At 46.3% G+C, this 19299-nt stretch overlaps 2 protein-coding genes across 8 annotated transcripts in view; one reads left to right on the top strand and one right to left on the bottom strand.

Annotated features, from left to right (window-relative positions):
* Positions 1-8853: 8853 nt before the first annotated feature.
* Positions 8854-19194, bottom strand: LOC102965624 (phosphatidylinositol glycan anchor biosynthesis class P). 5 transcript variants are annotated; one of them, XM_042957021.1, is made up of 5 exons: positions 18935-19194; positions 17593-17696; positions 10991-11063; positions 10093-10211; positions 8854-9037 (listed from the first exon to the last, which is right to left on the bottom strand). In XM_042957021.1, exons 2-5 carry the CDS (start codon positions 17672-17674, stop codon positions 8907-8909), a joined length of 405 nt encoding a protein of 134 aa, XP_042812955.1. In that variant the 5' UTR covers positions 17675-17696; positions 18935-19194; the 3' UTR covers positions 8854-8906. The 5 variants fall into 5 exon arrangements, with proteins under 5 accessions (XP_042812955.1, XP_042812956.1, XP_042812954.1 ...); XM_042957022.1 differs by lacking the exon at positions 18935-19194 and adding an exon at positions 18576-18857; XM_042957020.1 differs by lacking the exon at positions 18935-19194 and adding an exon at positions 18297-18362.
* Positions 18504-19299, top strand: part of TTC3 (tetratricopeptide repeat domain 3) — a 127229-nt gene continuing 126433 nt past the window's right edge. The window contains exon 1 of one of the 3 annotated variants that reach the window (XM_042957015.1): positions 18504-18531. The gene's annotated coding sequence lies outside the window, so the exon portion shown is untranslated. Of the gene's footprint in view, positions 18532-18558; positions 18641-19299 lie in introns of those variants that run through there. The other 2 variants (XM_007090458.2, XM_042957017.1) reach the window with 2 other exon arrangements.

The raw sequence follows: 19299 nt of genomic DNA, 5'->3' as shown, positions 1-19299 counted from the left end.
ACGGGACAGGTGGGGGTAGAGAGAGACAGCAGAGGAGAGAGAGAAGAGTAATACTGTGTATGGGCATGTTGATCTCTCTCTCTGAGTCACAAGAGGGATTTATTATCTAACACAGTCCACTTATGGCATCGGCTCTCTCTGGGTTTGGGGTATTCTGTGGCACACTTTGCCATCAAAGATAAAGGGTTTTCTTCGTCGTGCTGTGCCAACCTTAGCACTTGGGGTTTCATCCTCAGGCTTGAGGGAATACTTTCTCTTCTGTTTCCTGACATGGATTTTAAGCCAACCTTGATATATGATTGGGGTAACCTGAATAATGGCCCCCAAAGACATTGGCAGGTGCCAGTTCCTGGACTCTGTAAATGTCATCTTATAAGGGAAGAACAGTCTCTGAAGATGTGACAAAGTTAAGCCTTGTCTTGTTTTGCTATATAAACACTTTATTAAAAGCAGCAGACCAGCGGGGCGCCTGGGTGGTTCAGTTGGTTAAGCATCTGACTTTGATCTCACAGTTCACCAGTTCGAGCCCCGTGTCGGGCTCTGTGCTGACAGCTCGGAGCCTGGAGCCTGCTTTGGATTCTGTGTCTCCCTCTCTCTCTGCCCCTTCCCCACTCACACTCACGCTCTCTTTCTCTCTCTCTCTCAAAAATAAATAAACAGTGACAGGTCAGCCCTATGGGCCAGTGGTCAACCCAAATGCTCAGGACCCAGCAGCAAGCCCAGCACTCACCTCTTGCTCTGACTCTGTTGGGGTGAGCACGTCACACTCATGCACTGGGCCTTTCTCGCTGAGGATGTGGAGTGGCTTGTGTCATTTCTGAATTCTATGCGCACCTGCATGCACTGTCCCCGAGAACCAGTCCTGCCCAGTGCCTTGGTGACCCCGCACATGGTTTATATCTGTGATGGTGATGCAGGTGGTGTTTGGGAGCAGACAAATTAAGGATCTTGACATGGGGAGACGAACTTTGATTATCTAGGTGGGTCCTAAATCCAATCACAAGTGTCCTTATTTATTTTTAATGTTTATTTATTTTTGAGAGAGAGAGAGAACACGTGCACGTGCACATGCGCATGCGAGTTGAGGAGGGGCAGAGAGAGGGGGGACAGAGGACCCAAAGCAGGCTCTGCGCTGACAGCAGAGAGCTTGATGCGGGGCTCGAACTCACAAACTGCGAGATCATGACCTGAGCGGAGGTCGGACACTCAATTGACAGAGCCACCCAGGCGCCCCGCACGTGTCCTCATGAGAGAGGCTGAGGGAGATTTGATACATGCAGGAGAGAATACCATGTGTCTTGGCCAGCTCGGGCTGCTGTCACAGAGTACCCTGGCTGGGCGGCTTTAACAACAAACACTTATTTCGCACTGTTCTGGAGGCTGGGAGTCCAAGGTCAAAGTGCCTGCACGTTCTGGGTCTGGTGAGCACCTTCTCCCTGGTTCATAAGTGATCATCTTCTCGGGGCATCTGGGTGGCACCTGTGTGGCTCCTGACTTCGGCTCGGGTCATGATTTCACCGTTCATGGGTTCTGACCCTGCCTCCGACTCTCTGCTGTCAACACGGAGCCTGCTTCAGATCCTCTGTCCCCCCCCCCCCCCCTCAAAAGTAAACATTAAAATAATGATCATCTTCTCACTGTGTGCTCACATGGAAGAAGGAGAAAAGGAGCTCTCTGGGGTCTCTTTATTTCATTTTTAAAAAATTTTTTTTCACGTTTTATTTATTAAAAAAATTTTTTTTAATATTTATTTATTTTTGACAGAGACAGAGCATGAGCAGGGGAGCGGCAGAGTGAGAGGGAGACACAGAATCTGAAACAGGCTCCAAGCTCTCGGCACAGAGCACGACGCAGGGCTCGAACTCACAAACCGCGAGATGGTGACCTGAGCTGAAGTCGGCCGCTTAACAGACTGAGCCACCCAGGCGCCCCTCAGTCAAGCTATTTTTTGCCTTCCATGGGCATAGGCGACTTCCAGGTAAGGCTATAACTTCTGTAGTGCTCAGCCAATGAGGAACCAGGGGAGGGACTTACCTCTGTGGTGCTCAGCCAATGAGGAACCAGGGGAGGGACTTACACAGTAGGAGATAAATTATCTGCTGTTAACTGCCCCAAGTGTGCCTATCCGTCAGACACCTGCTCTTGCGAGAACGTTGATTAAAGCCTCGCTTCACTGTGCTCCGCCTCCCTCCTTTGATTGATTGGGTTGGTGGGCTTATTCCTCCCTTTAAGTATCTTCAAGATGTTCAAGCCCTTTGATCCTGTAACAATTCCAATGTCAGGAACCTAGCCCAAGGGCACAATTTCGCAAAGCTTATCCACAAAGATTTCCACTGATTGTTCCTAATAGGGGAAAACAGGAGACAACCTAAGTGGCCAGAGTAGGGAAACCATCATCCTTCTGCTCATATTTCTGCCTCAGTGACTAAAACAGTCTGCCTTCTTGGGAAAGCATTGGCGGAACACACTCCTGCACTATATTCCACACTCAACACTCACAGGTGTGTGACTTATCTGATGGGTGAGAAATGGCCACACTGACTGCACAAGAGTTGTCTGCTATCTGCCAGGACCACACAGGACGCAGTGCACCACGCTGTCTTGTGCATGCAGATGGCTGGGCCGTGTCTAACTCTGCAGGCCAGCCCTCCTCACATCAGATTTAAGGAAGAAAGCTGGGTTTTGGCTTCATTTTTATGCAGCACTTGAACATCTGGCTCCATCAGTATTAAGGTGGACAATGTATTTAAAAAAATTTTTTTTAATGTTTATTTTTGAGAGAGACAGAGCACAAGTTGGGGAGGGGCAGAGAGAGAGAGGGAGAAACAGAATCCAAAGCAGGCTGCAGGCTCTTGACTGTCAGCACAGAGCCTAATGCAGGGCTCAAACTCACAAAAGGTGAGATCATGACCTGAGCTTAAGTTGGAGGCTTAATCGACTGAGCCACACAGGTGCCCCAATGGACAATGTATTTGAATTCCCATCAGGCACTTGTCCTTCACAGAACAGTGACGACGAGTGTTGTGTTCACCCCAGTGGTGTGCATGTCAACTGTGGTTCACTGACAGGTGTCAAAAGAGGGGGTCCTGGAAACTATAGTGTCAGAAGGCAGGATGGGGCCTTTAGAAGCGGCCACAGGAGCAGGGTGAACAGGCTTTATAACACAAGTGGGCCAGCCTGGCCAACTATGGTGCAATTGGAGGGTGCCATTTGATGCTTTAACTGGCATCATCCAGCCCTGGCCATATGGCCCTCTGTGACTGACCTATACAAGCAGAGCTTGGACACTGGATTTGCAGAAAGAGCCTGATGAGACAGGTATTGAGTTACTGGAGTTTTTCCCCTGCATCACGTGAAACAGATTCACAGGCGGAAAACTCAGATCCACAAAAGCATCTGCTCACCAATTATAACTCAGTTTCTGTAACGCCATTATTTCGAACTCCGTGGCTCCTTGGGTCCCTGAGGTTTCCGTTGCATTTCTGGAACACTGGGACTTATGTGGTGGTGAGGAATGGAGGGGTAGGGAACATTTGGTCCCTGGTCATAAGTCCACACAGGTGACCACTGAGACATCCACGGTCTCTGTCTACATGGCTCCATTCTGATTTGGCGGTTATCTCCAAGTGCTGAACTTTTGTTGTGTCTAGACCGATTGGAAAGGTGGGGTAAGTACGTCTGCCCATTCTGAAATAGTATATATATAGTGCTACGGTTAATCCACCTGAGTTTTACCCTGAACGAGGAGAATCTTGACAACGGCCACAGCCTGACCTGCACCTTGGGAAGACAAACCAAAAAGAATCTCGTTTCTGCCTCCCTTTCCCCACATCCCATCCAGTCTGCGCTGAAGTGATTGCCTAGGACGGGGGGTCTGTATTGTCCAATGCACTGGGTCTGGGATAACTGCAGTAGCACTGGATTTACTTGAGTTTTCCAAGTTCTGTGGGCATGGGCCTGGTAATAGGATACTGCTTGTCCCATCGGCTCTTTGAAATAGTGGCACATAGAAGAAATTATGGGCTGGATCAATTTGCTTAAGGAGTAACACCCCTCTAATGAGCCCCGAGGCATCGGCTTCTGTAGAAAACCCAGCCTCCTGATTGAGATACTTCTCAGTAAGACAGGTAAGGTCAAGAAATTAGGGAGGGAAGAATTTTGGATTTGAATTGTTGGCTTTTCATTTAGGTGATTTAATATCTGGACTTCTATAATATAATTCTAGTTGATAATCAGTTACTAGAGGGGGTTTTGCCAAAATCAGAAAATGTTTATATTGCTGACATTTGGGGAGTATTTTATGCTATTATTTAGGCTTATTGTAAAACATGGTGTCTTTCAAAGCTTTTTCTTTTTAAAATTGTTTCAGTGTTTATTTTTGAGAGAGAAAGAGAGAGAGAGAGAGATCATGAGCCAGGGAGGGGCAAAGAGAGAGGGAGACACAGAATCAGAAGCAGGCTCCAGGCTCTGAGATGTCAGCACAGAGTCCAAAGCGGGGCTCGAACCCACGGAGTGGGCCGTGAGATCACGACCTGAGGTGAAGTCTGACTCTTAACCAACTGAGCCACCCAGGCACTCCTCAAATCTTTTTCTTAAACTACAGCATGCAGCAGGGAAATGCATTACATATCACGGCCCTGCAACTGAAGCAAAATTTTTACAGAAAAGCCCCATCTCAGCCTGGGGTTCTCATGAAAGCAGAGCCTGTGACAAAGGCTTGTGCGTAGGCAGTCTATTTGGAAAGTGACACTAGGGAAGAGTGGGCAGCAATGGAGCAAAACCGAGAAGAGCCAATTCAGGCATGTGCTACTGAGCTCACCATTGCCATGGTGACCACAGCTCAATCTCCCAGGGCCTCCTGAGGAGCTCCCGAAAATGAAGCTCACAATTGCTTCTTTGGGGGAGGGACACCTGCCCCACATGGAGCTCCATGGCATCCTCTGGGGGTTGACTTCCCCTCTCCAGGGTGCATTGTCAAGGGGCACCTGTGGCTGATCAAAGGGGCATCAGTGGCTGGAATAAGGCGTGGAACCAAGCAGATCTGAAGTGGCCATTAGAGGTATTCAATTAAGATACTTATCCTTCCTAAGTGCAATACCGTATCCTACACACACACACACACACACACACACACACACAGTCTCTCTCTCTCTCTCTCTCTTTCTAGTTGAGGCCCACTAACCAGTAGTTCTCCAAGTGTGGTCTGGAGACTCTGTTTCAGGGGGTCCATGAGGTCAAAACCAATTTCATAAAACCATTAAGATGCTATTTGTCTTTTCCACTCTCATTCTCTCACAAGTGTGCAGTGGTTTTCCAGAAGCTCTGTGACATGTGGTATTGGAACAGACTGAATACAGAAGCAGACAGGAGAACCCAGCTGTCTTCCATTAAGCCAGATATTTAAAGTGATTTGCAAAAATGTAAAACAATTCCACTCATTTCACTAAGTTTCTTTTAGGAAAATATAGTTGTTTTTCATAAAATGTTATTTAAACATGTCAAAATGTAATGGGTATATTATTTATAAACAAATATTTTAAAAATTCCTATGTTAATTTCTAAATATAATCCACCTACACAAAAGCTCTTTGGGAACACTCTTTATGAATATAAAGGGGTCCTGAGGTTTAAAAAAAATGGTGAGAACTGCTGCACTAAACCAAGACCCTGGAAAGAACTGCATCCCATAATCTAAGAAAAAGCGACATACGGACAAAATGTCTTATAAAGTGTAAGAACAGCAGGGCTGGGAAACAGAATGAAAAGTTAATAGGGGGCTGGAGGCGAGGTGGGGTACTGCAGTTAATGAAGGGCCTTTTCTCACCCATTTCAACACCTTCATAGGCCTATCATTGGCCTGAGGGGAATGCAAAGGAGTGATGCTGATCCGGGCAGGAGATGCTGATCCGGGCAGGAGTCTCACAAAGGTGGGAGGGCTGCTCCAACACTGCCTGTTCTTTCAAAGCTAACACCACTCCCTGGTTGACCACAGGCTCAGTTAAATCCAATGAATTAAGGCAGGAAGTTCTCAATCCTGGCTGCATGTTTTAAGTGTCAGGTTGTCATTAAAAACTACCCCTGCTTGGGTCCCACTCCAGACCAATGAATTAAAATTTCTGGGGATGAGGCATCGGCACTGTTCTTTACCTTTTTATTGATGTGTGAGTTACTTCTTGGTTGAAGGGACGGGTGAAACAGGTGTAGGGGATGGAAGGAACTTCTAACTTACAAACTTCTCATAAAATAAGCCACAGGGATGTAATATACAGCATAGGGAATACGGTCAATAACACTGTAATAACTTTATATGGTGACCTACTGTGGTGGGCATTTTGTAATGTACAAAACTATCCAATTACTAACTTGTACACTTGAAACGAATACAACATTGTATATAAACCATAATTCAATTTTAAAAAGCATTAAGTCAAATGATATTAACACAATGATTGTTATACCCAAGTAACTACAACCCATATCAAGGTGCGGGGCATTTTCAACAACCCCCCCCCCACCCCCCCGGCAGGTTCCCTCATGGCTCTGCTAGTTAATATCACCATTCCAATATTTATCACCAGAGTAGTTTTTCCTGATTTTGAATTTCATGTAAATGAGAACATATAGTATATATTCTTTTACGTCTGTTTTTTCCCCCCAACATATATCTGTGATATTCATTCCTGTTGTTAGATAAAGCAGTGATTCATTGTTTGTACGGCTGTAGGGTTTTTCAATGTATAAAGAGATCACCATGTATTTACCATTCTATCCTGGATGGACCTGACTGGTCCTCTTAAACTGCTCTTAAATGTGGTGAGACGCTCTTACCATAAAAATACAGGAAATGGGACAAACAACAGAACAGAAATAGCAGATTCCTGTTATCCATCTCGTGCTCATTGGGCAGGGATACTGTCCTTGAAATGGAAGTCCTAGTTTTCTCAACTATTTAAAATTAATAGTTTCTTTTTTTTTCATTTTACAGAAGGTATAGTTAAATCTGCACAAAAATGGGTAGCTCCACCTCTATGTAGAGATTTAGTGTGTTCAAAGTTAGAAGGCCTTGAATGCTTGCTAAGACTGGCCAACTGTGAGTAGACTCTTACAAAGTTATACATGGTTTGTTTTTTAAACTTTAAGCTTCTTAATCTCACGTGGACGCAAACAGATGTTCACAAGGTGGCATCAGTCCAAGTAACTCATATACCAAATTCTCCAACCTCCTCACCTACACTTCCCCCAAATACTGTCTGATTCGGCAAAAGGTAGAACCATCTACTCATTGATCCAAAAGAACCCAGGAGGGGCCCTTGATCACAACTTGTCTCAGCAGCTTGCCTCCCCCGCACAGTCAGTCAGCTGCGTCTCCGACAAAGGCTGCAGAGTGACTCCTCCCCAGCTCCACCGCCACCACTCTGCTCCATACTCTTGCCCCATCCCGGACTCTCCCTCCTGAATCCATCCTCTATCCACCAGCCTGAGCGACTTTTTAAAAACATACATCAGGCCATGTCATGCCTTCCCTTAAAGCCTCCCGATCGCTCAGTGTCTAAAGGGTTCCAACTCCTCACACAGACCCTTAAGTCCAGACTTCCTACACTGGCCCACAAAGCCCACTGCCGTGTCGCTGGCCTCTCCGGGCTCCCCCGACCACACCCCCTGGCACAGAGCGCTCTAGGCCCCCTGCTGGCCTTCCGTCCTCAGGACACGCTGAGCTCCTTCTCACCTGGAGGCCTCTGCCCTGGCTGCTTCACACCTGCAAGGTCTCCCTTGTCTCTGATCCTTCTGTTGGGCTCCTGTTTTTGCTAATCAAATTTCAGTCCCAACTGCCTCTCTCTGAGCAGCCTTCCCTGACCCAATCTAAAGTAGTCATCCCTTTACTTTCTAGATTATATTATTTCAATTCTCTGCATAGCACTCATCACAAATATTTTATTTGCTTAGTCTGTCTCAATCTGCCTCTAAAATGTAGGCTCTTTCAGAGAGAATCTTTTCATCGCTACGTCTAGAAAAATACCTGGTATGTTGGAAGTACTCCACAAATGTTGCTTTGTGTCTTAGACACAAATGTGATGGCAAGAACATACAAATTAAATGTACCCTTCTCCCAAATCAGAGTTCGAATTCTGGGCTTCCAAGAACAAACGGCAGGAAGGACATAATTGCCATTTAAAAATTGCAGCATGAGGGGCGCCTGTGTGGCTCAGTTGGTTAACTGGCCGACTTTGGATCGTGTCATGATCTCACGGTTCGTGAGTTTGAGCCCCACATCGGGCTCTCTGCTGACAGCTTGGAGCCCGGAGCCTGCTTTTGATCCTGTGTCTCCTCTCTCTCGGCCCCTGCCCTGCTTGCAGTCTCTATCTCGCTCTCAAAAATAAATAAACATTAAAAAAAAATTAAAAAAGAATTACAGCATAAATGTCTCTCTGGAGGGATTTCTTGATTTTACAGATACTTATGTTTCAAAAAGTCTGGTATGTGGTAATGCAGTATTTATTTATTTTGTCCATTAATAACTAATACTTGAGAACATCTACATTTTTTTAATGTTTATTTTTGAGAGAGAGAAAGAGCGTGTGTGCACGCACAAGATGGGGAGGGGCAGAGAGAGGGGGAGAAAGAGGATCTGAAGTGGGCTCTGTGCTGATAGCAGACAGCCCAATGTGGGGCTCGAACTCACGAACTGTGAGATCATGACCTGAGCTGAACTCAGATGCTTAACCGACTGAGCTACCCAGGCGCCCCAAAAATATTTACAATATTAACGGAACTTTATCTAAAACAGGCTCAACTTATTTTTTTACATTTCAATATCATGTTTTAACAAGAGAGTGAAAATAATTATGGTCAAAATTATTACATCAAAAACTTTTATAATAAATGCTTGTTGTTAGTCTACATACAATTTAGTTTTGGGTGTGATGTTCTTTGGCTGCAAGAAAGAACATTTGGTTTACTTCACTAATAGGAATATCTCTTAATGCCGGGATGGCCTCTTCTTGGTAATTCTTCCGCTGTTGATTTTTAGCATAGTTATCTGTAAGAAGAGGACAAAAAGCTATGCTTACCTAAGTAATTTCTTCTACGGTTTCTGTGGTTTATGGAGATCCACCACATAGTTTACTGAGCTAATATCTGCATAATAATAAACACCGTGTTAACATAATTAAGACTACTTGAATGCTCTCTTTAAAAGAAATGTCCCAACTGGAATAAAAATCAGGAAAGTCCTTTCTATATCTAACTAGGGTAAGAAATTAATATTTCATTCAACTGTACAGTGATGGTTAAAGTCCCACTTGCACACTTCTCATAGGGACAGAATTAGACTGAGGCTTGGAAAACAGATTTAACCCAATATCCCCAAACTATTAAATCATTCATGCAAACTTAATGACATCCCCTTTGTACAAATTGTCTATTTGCGGTAATTCCAGGCAAGAATTCAGGAAATACAGTAGGTTCTCAGAAAAGAAATATAAAAATACTGTAACTGGTTCAAAATATATTGTAGAGACTCATGAAACAAAAGCTTTGAAAAGTTAAAAAAAATCATACCAAGCAATATGGTGTGATTAATACCATAAGTATAATAAAAAACACTTCTTACAATCTGAGCAAGCTCAGGAATTTACTTTGATCGTTAGACTGAAGGGAATTTAAAAAAACTACAGAAACCTGCTGTGGCTCTTTATCTACAGAACTGGGGTCAGATGGACACAAGGGTCCTGAGGAGGGGGCACACTGTCACATTGCTCTCCTAGACAAGGTCTACATGGAACGATTTGCCTGCCTTGATCAACACTGCCTGTTTAGGATAAAATTTGTTTTTCTCATGAACAGTTGCTAAGGAATATATTATGTACTTGTGGTCTTTATGGGAAAATACACATGCTATAAACAGCAGATTTAGAATTTATTTCTGCCATGTAAACATCTCCTCTGGTATAACTTTGTATTTATTTCTCCCAGGTTCTTTTTACTCGGCCAGTGTGTGTCACCTACTGTAGCCTATTCTCGGTTGCTTTTCTTGATAAAACTGCTGACCCTTTCTCTTCCATTCCCCCACACCTCCCTCTGAGGTACGTTTACCTGTGATCGTATGAATGGAGTTGAGTGGAGAGGTACTCATCATGTTTATTCCAAACAAGAGTACATAACCGATTACTATAGTAATGAGGAGGTAGACGGGCAATGCAATCGCCCAATACCTGCAGAAGAAAATATTAAAGTAGGTAACTGCCTAAAAAGTCATCATTCTCAAGAGTCCATCACCAAGGTAACATGCTTTTTGAATTTAATTTTATTTTTGATTAGACAAATCGTTCTACAAGGTCTCATGATGAAAAGCTGCAATCCTGTATCATTCCATACCATAGCAACATGGAAAAAGTGGAAACTAAGTCAGTTACCACTCACCTACCTGCAATCCATTTCCTTAAATTCTGTTGATACTTCTTACCTGCTATCCCATTATTTGTTCCCATGGGTTTATACCTTAAAATGTTTTTTTTTCTGTAGTGTTATCTGAGCAAGATGTCAGGAGGAAATGGAGATAATGATGTTGTGTCCACCTCACCATTTTTTTTTTTTCAACGTTTTTTTTTTTTTTATTTATTTTTGGGACAGAGAGAGACAGAGCATGAACGGGGGAGGGGCAGAGAGAGAGGGAGACACAGAATCGGAAACAGGCTCCAGGCTCCGAGCCATCAGCCCAGAGCCCGACGCGGGGCTCGAACTCACTGACCGCGAGATCGTGACCTGGCTGAAGTCAGATGCTTAACCGACTGCGCCACCCAGGCGCCCCCCACCTCACCATTTTTAACTAAAGGTGTATCAGTGATGTCCTTTAAAAAGCTTTAGATTTCTATATGGCTTTTTATGGATCTTAAAAGAATAAATATTTAAGATTTGGGAAGTCTAAAGGAAAAACTATGATCCTGAGAAACAGCATTAATACATTTTTATTTAAGAAAATCATTAAACTTACTTTTGAGGCCAGTAGGTTAAGCCTAAGGAGTTTAGCCAAGTTTCAGGAATAAAAGCCCACACAAGATATAGTACTGCAGAAAAGGGGAACAAAAAGAAAAAAGAGAAGTTAGTAAGGCATGTATCTAATCTATCAAGGTTTAGGTAACACAAAAAGCTCCTTTCAAGGTTCCCTGATCACCTCAAAAATGACTTTTCTTTCCCTTCAGTCTTCTAGCTCCTTATCTGTATCATTCCTATGATACTTACAACAAGTTAAAGTAGTATATTTCCATTGCTGTGAAATGGATCTCTAGAACTTTACCATCTTGCAAATCTAAAACTCTATACTCATTAAGCTACTCTCCCCCCCCCATTAGTCTTTTTTGTTTTAAAACATGTCTTAAGTCTTATACTATATTTTAAGCAATGTAAGGTCAGAAATCACTTTTTAAAAAAATGTTTATTTATTCTGAGAGAGAGCACATGTGTCTGAGGGAGGGAGGGGCAGAGAGAGAGGAGAAAGATAATCCTAAGCAGGCTCCATGGGGTCAGCACAGAGCCCAACGCAGAGCCCAATGTTGGGCTTAGTCCCATCCATCAACAGTGACATCAAGAGTCAGTTGATGAGCTGAAATCAAGAGTCAGTTGCTTAACTGACTGAGCCACCCAGGCTCCCCAGGATATAAATCACATCTTAGCGGTTACTGTGATCCTTACAGAACCTAGCAATTTGCCTTATATACAGTAGCTGTTCAACACTTCGTCCCCACAGGGTTGAAATGATTACAGACACTTGTTGCTCAAAGGTGAACGTATCTACTACCCTTGTTTGGACCCACTACCTGTTGGGCTTCTGCCCCATCTCCCAGAATACAATCTTATTTCCCTCAAGTGGAGTCTTTGTGGCACCCTTTACTGTTGTTAATATGTAAAAACAATAGTCAACCTCCAAGCGCTCACTGTTGGCTAAGCATTTCACATGCAGTATTTAATTTAATCCTTAAAACAATCCTATGTGTGTATGTCATTGTTACAGCTGAGTAAATGAAATCTTAGAAATGTTATATCATCTGCCCAAGGTAAGGGGCAGAGATAAAATTCGAACTATCGGTATCAATGATGATGAGTCATATTCTACATCAGGAGCATGAGAAACGGTGGTGAACCCAAAAGACATGGCCTCTGTCCTCCCCGAGCATAAAACTTAGGGGAGGGGGACGGAGAGAAGTAAATTGATATTTTCACTGCACTATGATTAAGTGGTATGAGTAATAAAAGACGACATAAGAACATATGAGGACCTTAGCCCACACTAGTGCGGATGGAGGTGATGTTAGTGGTCAGGAAAGATTTCCTGGAAGAAATGACTAAACTGGGGCCTAAATAATGAGTAGCGGATTCGCCAGATTAAAGATGCATATAATTGGGGCCTGCAGATGAGGAAGGAAGGAAATATGAGAAAACGATGTTCCCTGCCATGATCCACAGAGAGAGCATGAAGGATCTGGTGAGGCATTTAGTGTGGCTGGATGGTAGAGGGAAAAGATGGCAAGGGACCAGCCTGAAGCTTGTGATGCCTTTTAAGACTAAAGAAATGCAGAGGCGCCTGGGTGGTTCAGTCGGTTAAGCATCTGACTGCAGCTCAGGTCATGATCTCATGGTTTGTGAGTTCGAGCCTGGCATCTGGCTCTGTGCTGACAGCCTGGAGCCTGCTTCGGATTCTGTGTCTCCTTCTCTCTCTCTGCCCCTCCCCAACTTGTGCTCTGTCTCTCAAAAATAAATACATGTAAAAAAAAAGTTAAAAACAAAACAAAAAAACAAACTAGTGTGTGAGACAGAAATGAGTCAAACGTAATGGCAGGAACGTCCCATACAGTACCTTGTCTGACCCTTTCCAAATCCTTTGAGGTGCATGCTATTATTATTCATAAGCCACAGACAGAAAAATCAAAGCACAGGGAATTTAAGTAACTTGCCTAAGCTGGACTGTGAACCCATGCAGTGTGTTAATACTATGCTTTCAGGCAGCAGCAAGAGCATTGGTTAAAACGGAAGTGAAGAGGAATGTGATGCTTCTGGGGGAAACTAAGGAGTTTAGAGTACGTGCGGCATAAAGCATAAGGCTGTGAGTGCTGAGAGATAAAGCCGGAAAAGTGAACAGGTCCCAGATCATGAAATATGTTGTACAAGGAACTTGGGACTTTATGCTCTAGGCAATGAGGACAGCCGGAGATACATATATATACACACATATATACACATATATGTATATATATGTATATATATATATTTTTTGCTTTCGAGATCTAGCAAACTATGAAGACAACCATTTACACTCCAACTAGAGGTTTTAAGTAGAGGAGTTGGGTCTGCGTCCCAAATGAGTCACTGTGATGGTTGTGTGTGTGGGATCTATCTGTGGAAGAGCAGAGGCAGTAGAAAGCCCCACCAGATTCAGCGGCAGGAGCAGATGAATGAGTTGGGAGAAGAAAAAGTGTAAGTGAAGAACGACTCCGGGTTTTTCGAGTGGGTGTCTAGTAATTTCAAGGCTGAGAACACGTGAGCAGTCATTCTCCACACAGCAATGAGTGATCTTCCAAAGATATAAATCTGACTATACTGCTTGCCTGCTCAAACCCTTAGAATAAATTAAGTGCCTTTAGAATAAAATTCAAACTCCTTTCTTGCAAGGACTTCAACATTCTGCTCACTTCTCCAATGTCTAGTCCTGCTGCGCAATGCTCCTGCTCCAGGCGGAGTCTCAGGGCCCTTGCACTGACAGTGAGTGCAGTGATTACTGTCTGCCTGGAATGTTCTTCATTTGATTCTTTCAATGGATGGTTCCTTCTCTTCCATTCATTTCTTGGCTCAAATACCCTCTTTTTCAATGAGGCGTTTTCCATCACTTGCTGTTCTGGCTGTGTGCCACCCACCACCCCCTCCTGACTCCTATCATTTCCCTTTATTTCCTTCTAAGTTACTATCAAAATCTATAATTATTGTTATGGAACCAAGGTTTATATCTCCCTCAAATTCGTATGTTGAAGCTAGAATCCCCAATGTGGAGGTATTTGGAGGCAGGGCCTTTGGGAGGTAGTTAGGTTTAGAAAAGGTCATGAGAGTGGGGCCCCATGCTGGGATTAGTGTCCTTGTAAGGAAAGTAAGAGACCAGAGCTTCCACTTGCTCTCTCGCCACTCTGTGAGGACACATCAAGAAGGTGGCTGTCTGTAAGCCAGGAGGAGGGCCTTCACCAAGAACCACCCATGCTGTTACCCTGATCTTGCACCTCCCAGCTTCCAGAACCGGAAGAAATGTTGATTGTTTAAGCCTCCAGTCTATGGAATTGTTACAGTGGCCTAAGCAGACTAAGAAAATTGCTTGTTTTCAATTCAGTAAATATTTAAATGTAGAGAGAATCATGTAATCCCTTTGTACCCAATACCTTCTTTTATCATAACTGCTGGGTACAGCCTTTGACCTCTGTCCTATTACTTTCTACCTCATTTTCTCAGGCTTCAAGCCTACACCTCCATCGGTTCCTCAAACTCATAGGCACGTTCTTCTAAATGCTTCTGGTACTGGCTGTTCTCTGTCTGACTTTTTCCCCTGACTGCCCCACAGCTAACTTGCACTTTTCACGTCTGTGCTTAAATCACATCTCTCAAGGAGGTGCTTCCAGATTGCTGTATTTAAAACAACAACCTCCTCCCATTAGCCTTAGCCTCCTTTCTTGCTTCATTTTTCCCCATGGTACATGTTATCATCTGACATCATATATGTGGTACTTACTTAATTTGTCCACTGGCTATCTCCCCATACTAGAATGAAAACCCTAGGAGAGAGGTAAGTTTTGAATGTTTTGCTCCTCCTTTGCCTATCACAGTGCCTGGCATCTGGTAAGTACTCAAAAATTTGTAGCATTACTTTTTGGTTGCGGGCTGTAGCAATTTCTTACTAGATAGGTCTCCTGAGGCAAGAGAAACAAAAGCAAAAATAAACTACTGGGACCTCGTCAAGATAAAAAGCTTCTGCACAGCGAAGGAAACAATCAACAAAACTCATAACGCAGTCTATGAAATGGGAGAAGATAATCACAAATGACGCATCTGATAATGGGTTAGTAGTGAAAATATATAAAGAACTTATCAAACTCAACACCCATAAAACAAACAATCCAGTCAAAAAAACGGGCAGAAGAATGGACATTTTTCCAAAGAAGACATACAGATGGCTAACAGATGCATGAAAAGATGTCCAACGTGGCCCATCATCAAGGAAATACAAATCAAAACTAAAATGAGATACCACCTCACACCGTCAGAATGGCTAAAATGAATTAAAGAAAACAAGCAATACTGGTGAGGGTGTGGCCCTTATACTGTTGGGAATGCAACCTGGTGCAGCCACTCTGAAAAACCCATATGGAGGTTCCTCAAAAAATTAAAAGTAGTGGGTATTATTGGATTTAGGTCTTAAAGTCATTGCCTTTATTTATTTGTATAGTTTGTAATCTTTCTAATACTAAAACAGGGATTTTTAAAAATGATGTTGTTGATGATAATAGTAACAGCAGCTAACACTTAAGTAATTATGTTCCTATATGTTAACTGCTTTGCATAAATCACAGCAATTAATCCTCACGAGACCCGTGAGAGGCAGCAGGGTGAAGTCAACCCAGTGTCTGGGTTCAAATTCCAAGCTGTATCATTTACAGGGTATATTACCTTGAACACATTACTAAAACCCTGTGCCTCAGGACTGTCGTTCTAAAGTGAGGACAGTAATAGTAATATCTACTTCACAGGACTGTCTTGCACGCAATAAACATTCAGTAAACTTGACCACCACCTTTCCACAGATGAAGAATCTGGAAGTTCAAGAGGTTAAGCAAATGGTCTCAGGTGACACAGCTCGTCTCTAGAGGAGTCACGATTTGAACTCAAGTTAGAACATCTTTACTCCATACGCTACCCTAGCCAAAAGCATGGCTGGCTGTACTGATGCAGTTAAGGTTCAGAAACACCACCACTCCCTCACCTCCCTGGTTTCTACACAATTCCAAGATGTTGGATGGGGACACCCAATTTTCTCTCAGGTTTTCCTCACAATTCCCGCATCCTTTTTTTTATTAAAAAAAAATTTTTTTTAAGTTTGAGACAGCACAAGTGGGGGAGAGGCAGAGAGGAGAGAGGGAGAGGGGGAGGGGGAGAGGGAGGGAGAGAGGGAGGGAGAGACGGAGGGAGGAAGGGAGGGAGAGGGAGAGGGAGAGGGGGAGGGGGAGGGGGAGAGGGGGAAGGGGAGGGGGGAGAGGGGGAGGGGGAGAGAGGAGGAGAGAGGGAGGGAGGGAGGGAGGGAGAGAGAGAGAGGGAGGGAGGGGAGAGAGAGAGAGAGAGAGAGAGAGAGAGAGAGAGAATCCCAAGCCGGTTCTGTCAGCGCAGAGGCGGAGCTCAAACCCAGGAAACCGCTACTAGATCATAACGGAGCCAAAACCAAGAGTCAGATGCTTCACTGTCTGAGCCACAGAGGCATCCCCCCACATCTTTTAGAGGAGAGATGTGGGTCCTGCTGTGTGACCGTGGGCACATTAGTGTCTCAATGAGCATCAGTTTTCTTATCTGGAAAACCGGATCCTCCCCAGGGACTGAGCCAGATCCAGGATGTGAAGCACCCATGGCTTCTCAGGCCTAATTCTCTTCACTTCCTAGCTCCCACAGGCTGCACCCGCACCAAATTACTCACTCTACACCCTTCATTCAAAACCTTCCCACGTCTAGGGGCGCCTGAGTGGCTCAGCGGGTTAAGCGTCCCACTTTGGCTCAGGTCATGATCTTGCGGTTTGTGAGTTCGAGCCCCGCGTCAGGCTCTGTGCTGACAGCTCAGAGCCTGGAGCCTACTTGGGAGTCTGTGTCTCCCTCTCTGCCCCTCCCCTACTCATGCTCTGTCTCTCTCAATAATAAATTAACGTTAAAAAAAAAAAAAAAAAAGTAAACCTTCCCACGTCTTGCTTCTTATTGGTTATTGTCGGGGAGAAAGCTAACCCTGATTTCCCAGGTTGATTTCATGTCGCTCTACTGGGTTCCCATGGCTCTTTTCACACTCTTTTTTTTTTTTTTTTCAACGTTTTTTATTTTTATTTTTGGGACAGAGAGAGACAGAGCATGAACGGGGGAGGGGCAGAGAGAGAGGGAGACACAGAATCGGAAGCAGGCTCCAGGCTCCGAGCCATCAGCCCAGAGCCCGACGCGGGGCTCGAACTCACGGACCGCGAGATCGTGACCTGGCTGAAGTCGGACGCTTAACCGACTGCGGCACCCAGGCGCCCCCTCTTTTCACACTCTTAATTGTAAATTTACTTGTCTGCCTTGTCCAGAAGACTATGACCACTGGGACCAGGTTTTATCCACTTTGCAGTCCTGTCTGGTGCTATCTAAATATTTGTTGAGTTAAACGATTTACGCTGGTGCCTGGCATACACAACACCAAACACAACTTCCCTTCGGGTTTTCTTAAAGACATAGGTAGAAAGAATCACAGTTCAGATGGGCCCATTCTAAGAACAAATGCAGTAATTTCCTTGTCCTTGAACACCAGAAAAAGGCGCTGGCCATCAAAGTACTTACTGAAGCCAAACTGGGAGCTTAAGAAAAGAACAAAGCCATAAATCGCTCTTTCTGGTAATGGCGACGGTGAATTTTCCACCATTTTCCCTGTGGCTTTGGACAATCTGTGGGAAAGAAACACAATCATCGTCAGTGATTTCCTCCCCCTCGTCACTGGTCTGTCGTAGCCTCATTGCTTTGCTATGGGCACAGCCTCTGCAGTTTTTTCCCCTAGCCTAAACCACTGCACGCGGCCAACCTGCGGACACACCTCCCAACACACACCGCTTGCACGCGCGCACAAGCCCCCGGACCTCGCGTGCGCGCGCACACCCTGCAGCTGAGGGGAAGGGAGCGCAGAGGAGGGACAGACGCCGCTCCAGCCCTGCAGGCTTCGCTTCCCTGCGGAAGGGCAGGGCAGGGCCGGGCCGGGCTCCTCCCCAGGTTTGGGCCCCGGCACCCGGGACCGGACCCTGCCCTCTCGGAGGAGCTTCTCGTTTCTTATTCGAGGCTAGGGGTGGGGGTTGGCCCTCGACCTTGGGTCCTTGAAGCGTCCACTCAGGCCCCTCCCGACAGCTCGACCACCTCAGCTTCGAGTCCCCTGCGCAAGCGCTGTCCGGGAAGCCTCGGGGGGGGGGGGGTGCGAGAGAAGAAAAACTGAAGGAAAGGCCGGGTCGCGATGGCGCTCCCCCCACGCCTCCCCCCCACCCCAGGCGCAGGCGCACCGCGACCCTCGCCGGCTTGCAGCAAGCCAGCACTGGGGAAAGCTACATCGCTCCGCTCGCCGCCGCGGAAGGGGGGGGCGGGGGGGCACGGTTACGCATGCGCGCTGCTGCCCACGTGATACGCCCGCCGCCTGCGCTGCCTCCCGCTCCCGCCCGCCCGCCGGCTGACGTGGAGGGCCCGAGGCGGCGGCGTCGGCGGCGGCCCGCGTCCGAGGCTCGCGGGCGGCGGGCCCCGGTGAGTGCACATCTGTCGCGCGGCGGGGCTCCCGGATGTGTCACCTTGTCGCGCTGCAGCCGAGATGCCCGGGGAGAGGGGCCCTCCACACCCCCCCCGTGGGTGTGTGGTGAGTGTGGGTGTGTGTGCGTCGCCCCGCGTCGCTAGCTGTGGTGCCCGAGGTGTGTCTGCGTGGGTCGGGGTGCCGGTGCGCTGGGGGTGTGGCCGCCTTTTTCGGCCCCAGTGGGTGTGTCCCCTTTGTCTTACGGTCCCTTTCTGCAAGCTTGGGCCCCTCCGGGCGTCTGTGCGAGGGTGGGAGTAGCCCCTTTGTGTGCGCATCCCCCTGCCGCCCGCGCACTCTCGTCTGCAGGGTGACAACCCTGATAGGCGAGGGGTCCTTCGGCCCGGGCGTGCGAGCACGCGCCTGTGTGTCCACTCGGCTTCTTTGTGTTGCGACCGTTCTTCTTGGCGTGGGCGCCTGTGGCCCGTGTGGGTGGCCCCTCGTTGTGTCACCGTCCCTCGCCGGGGGGTGCGCGTCCACTCCTCGCGTGGCCGCGCGTTCTGCAGTCGTGACCCTGTCCTGGGGGCATCTCCCGCCCAGGTGTGCGTCTTAGCGTGTACCCGCCCGCGTGTCGCGCCCGGATCCTGTCGAATGTATGATTCCCCCTTGTGCGCGTTTTCGTTCGCGAGTGTTCGTGAACGTTCGTGCACGCTCCATCCTCTGTGTTTTGTGTGCCTTACGTCTGCGCCACCTGCTTTCGTGAGAATGGCAGTCGAGTCCGGGGGTGG

Source organism: Panthera tigris, chromosome C2 (assembly GCF_018350195.1).
Source record: "Panthera tigris isolate Pti1 chromosome C2, P.tigris_Pti1_mat1.1, whole genome shotgun sequence".
In the NCBI taxonomy this organism is placed as follows: domain Eukaryota; kingdom Metazoa; phylum Chordata; class Mammalia; order Carnivora; family Felidae; genus Panthera; species Panthera tigris.
The sequence above is the reverse complement of the archived record's forward strand: the minus strand, read 5'-3'. Positions and strand labels throughout refer to the sequence as shown.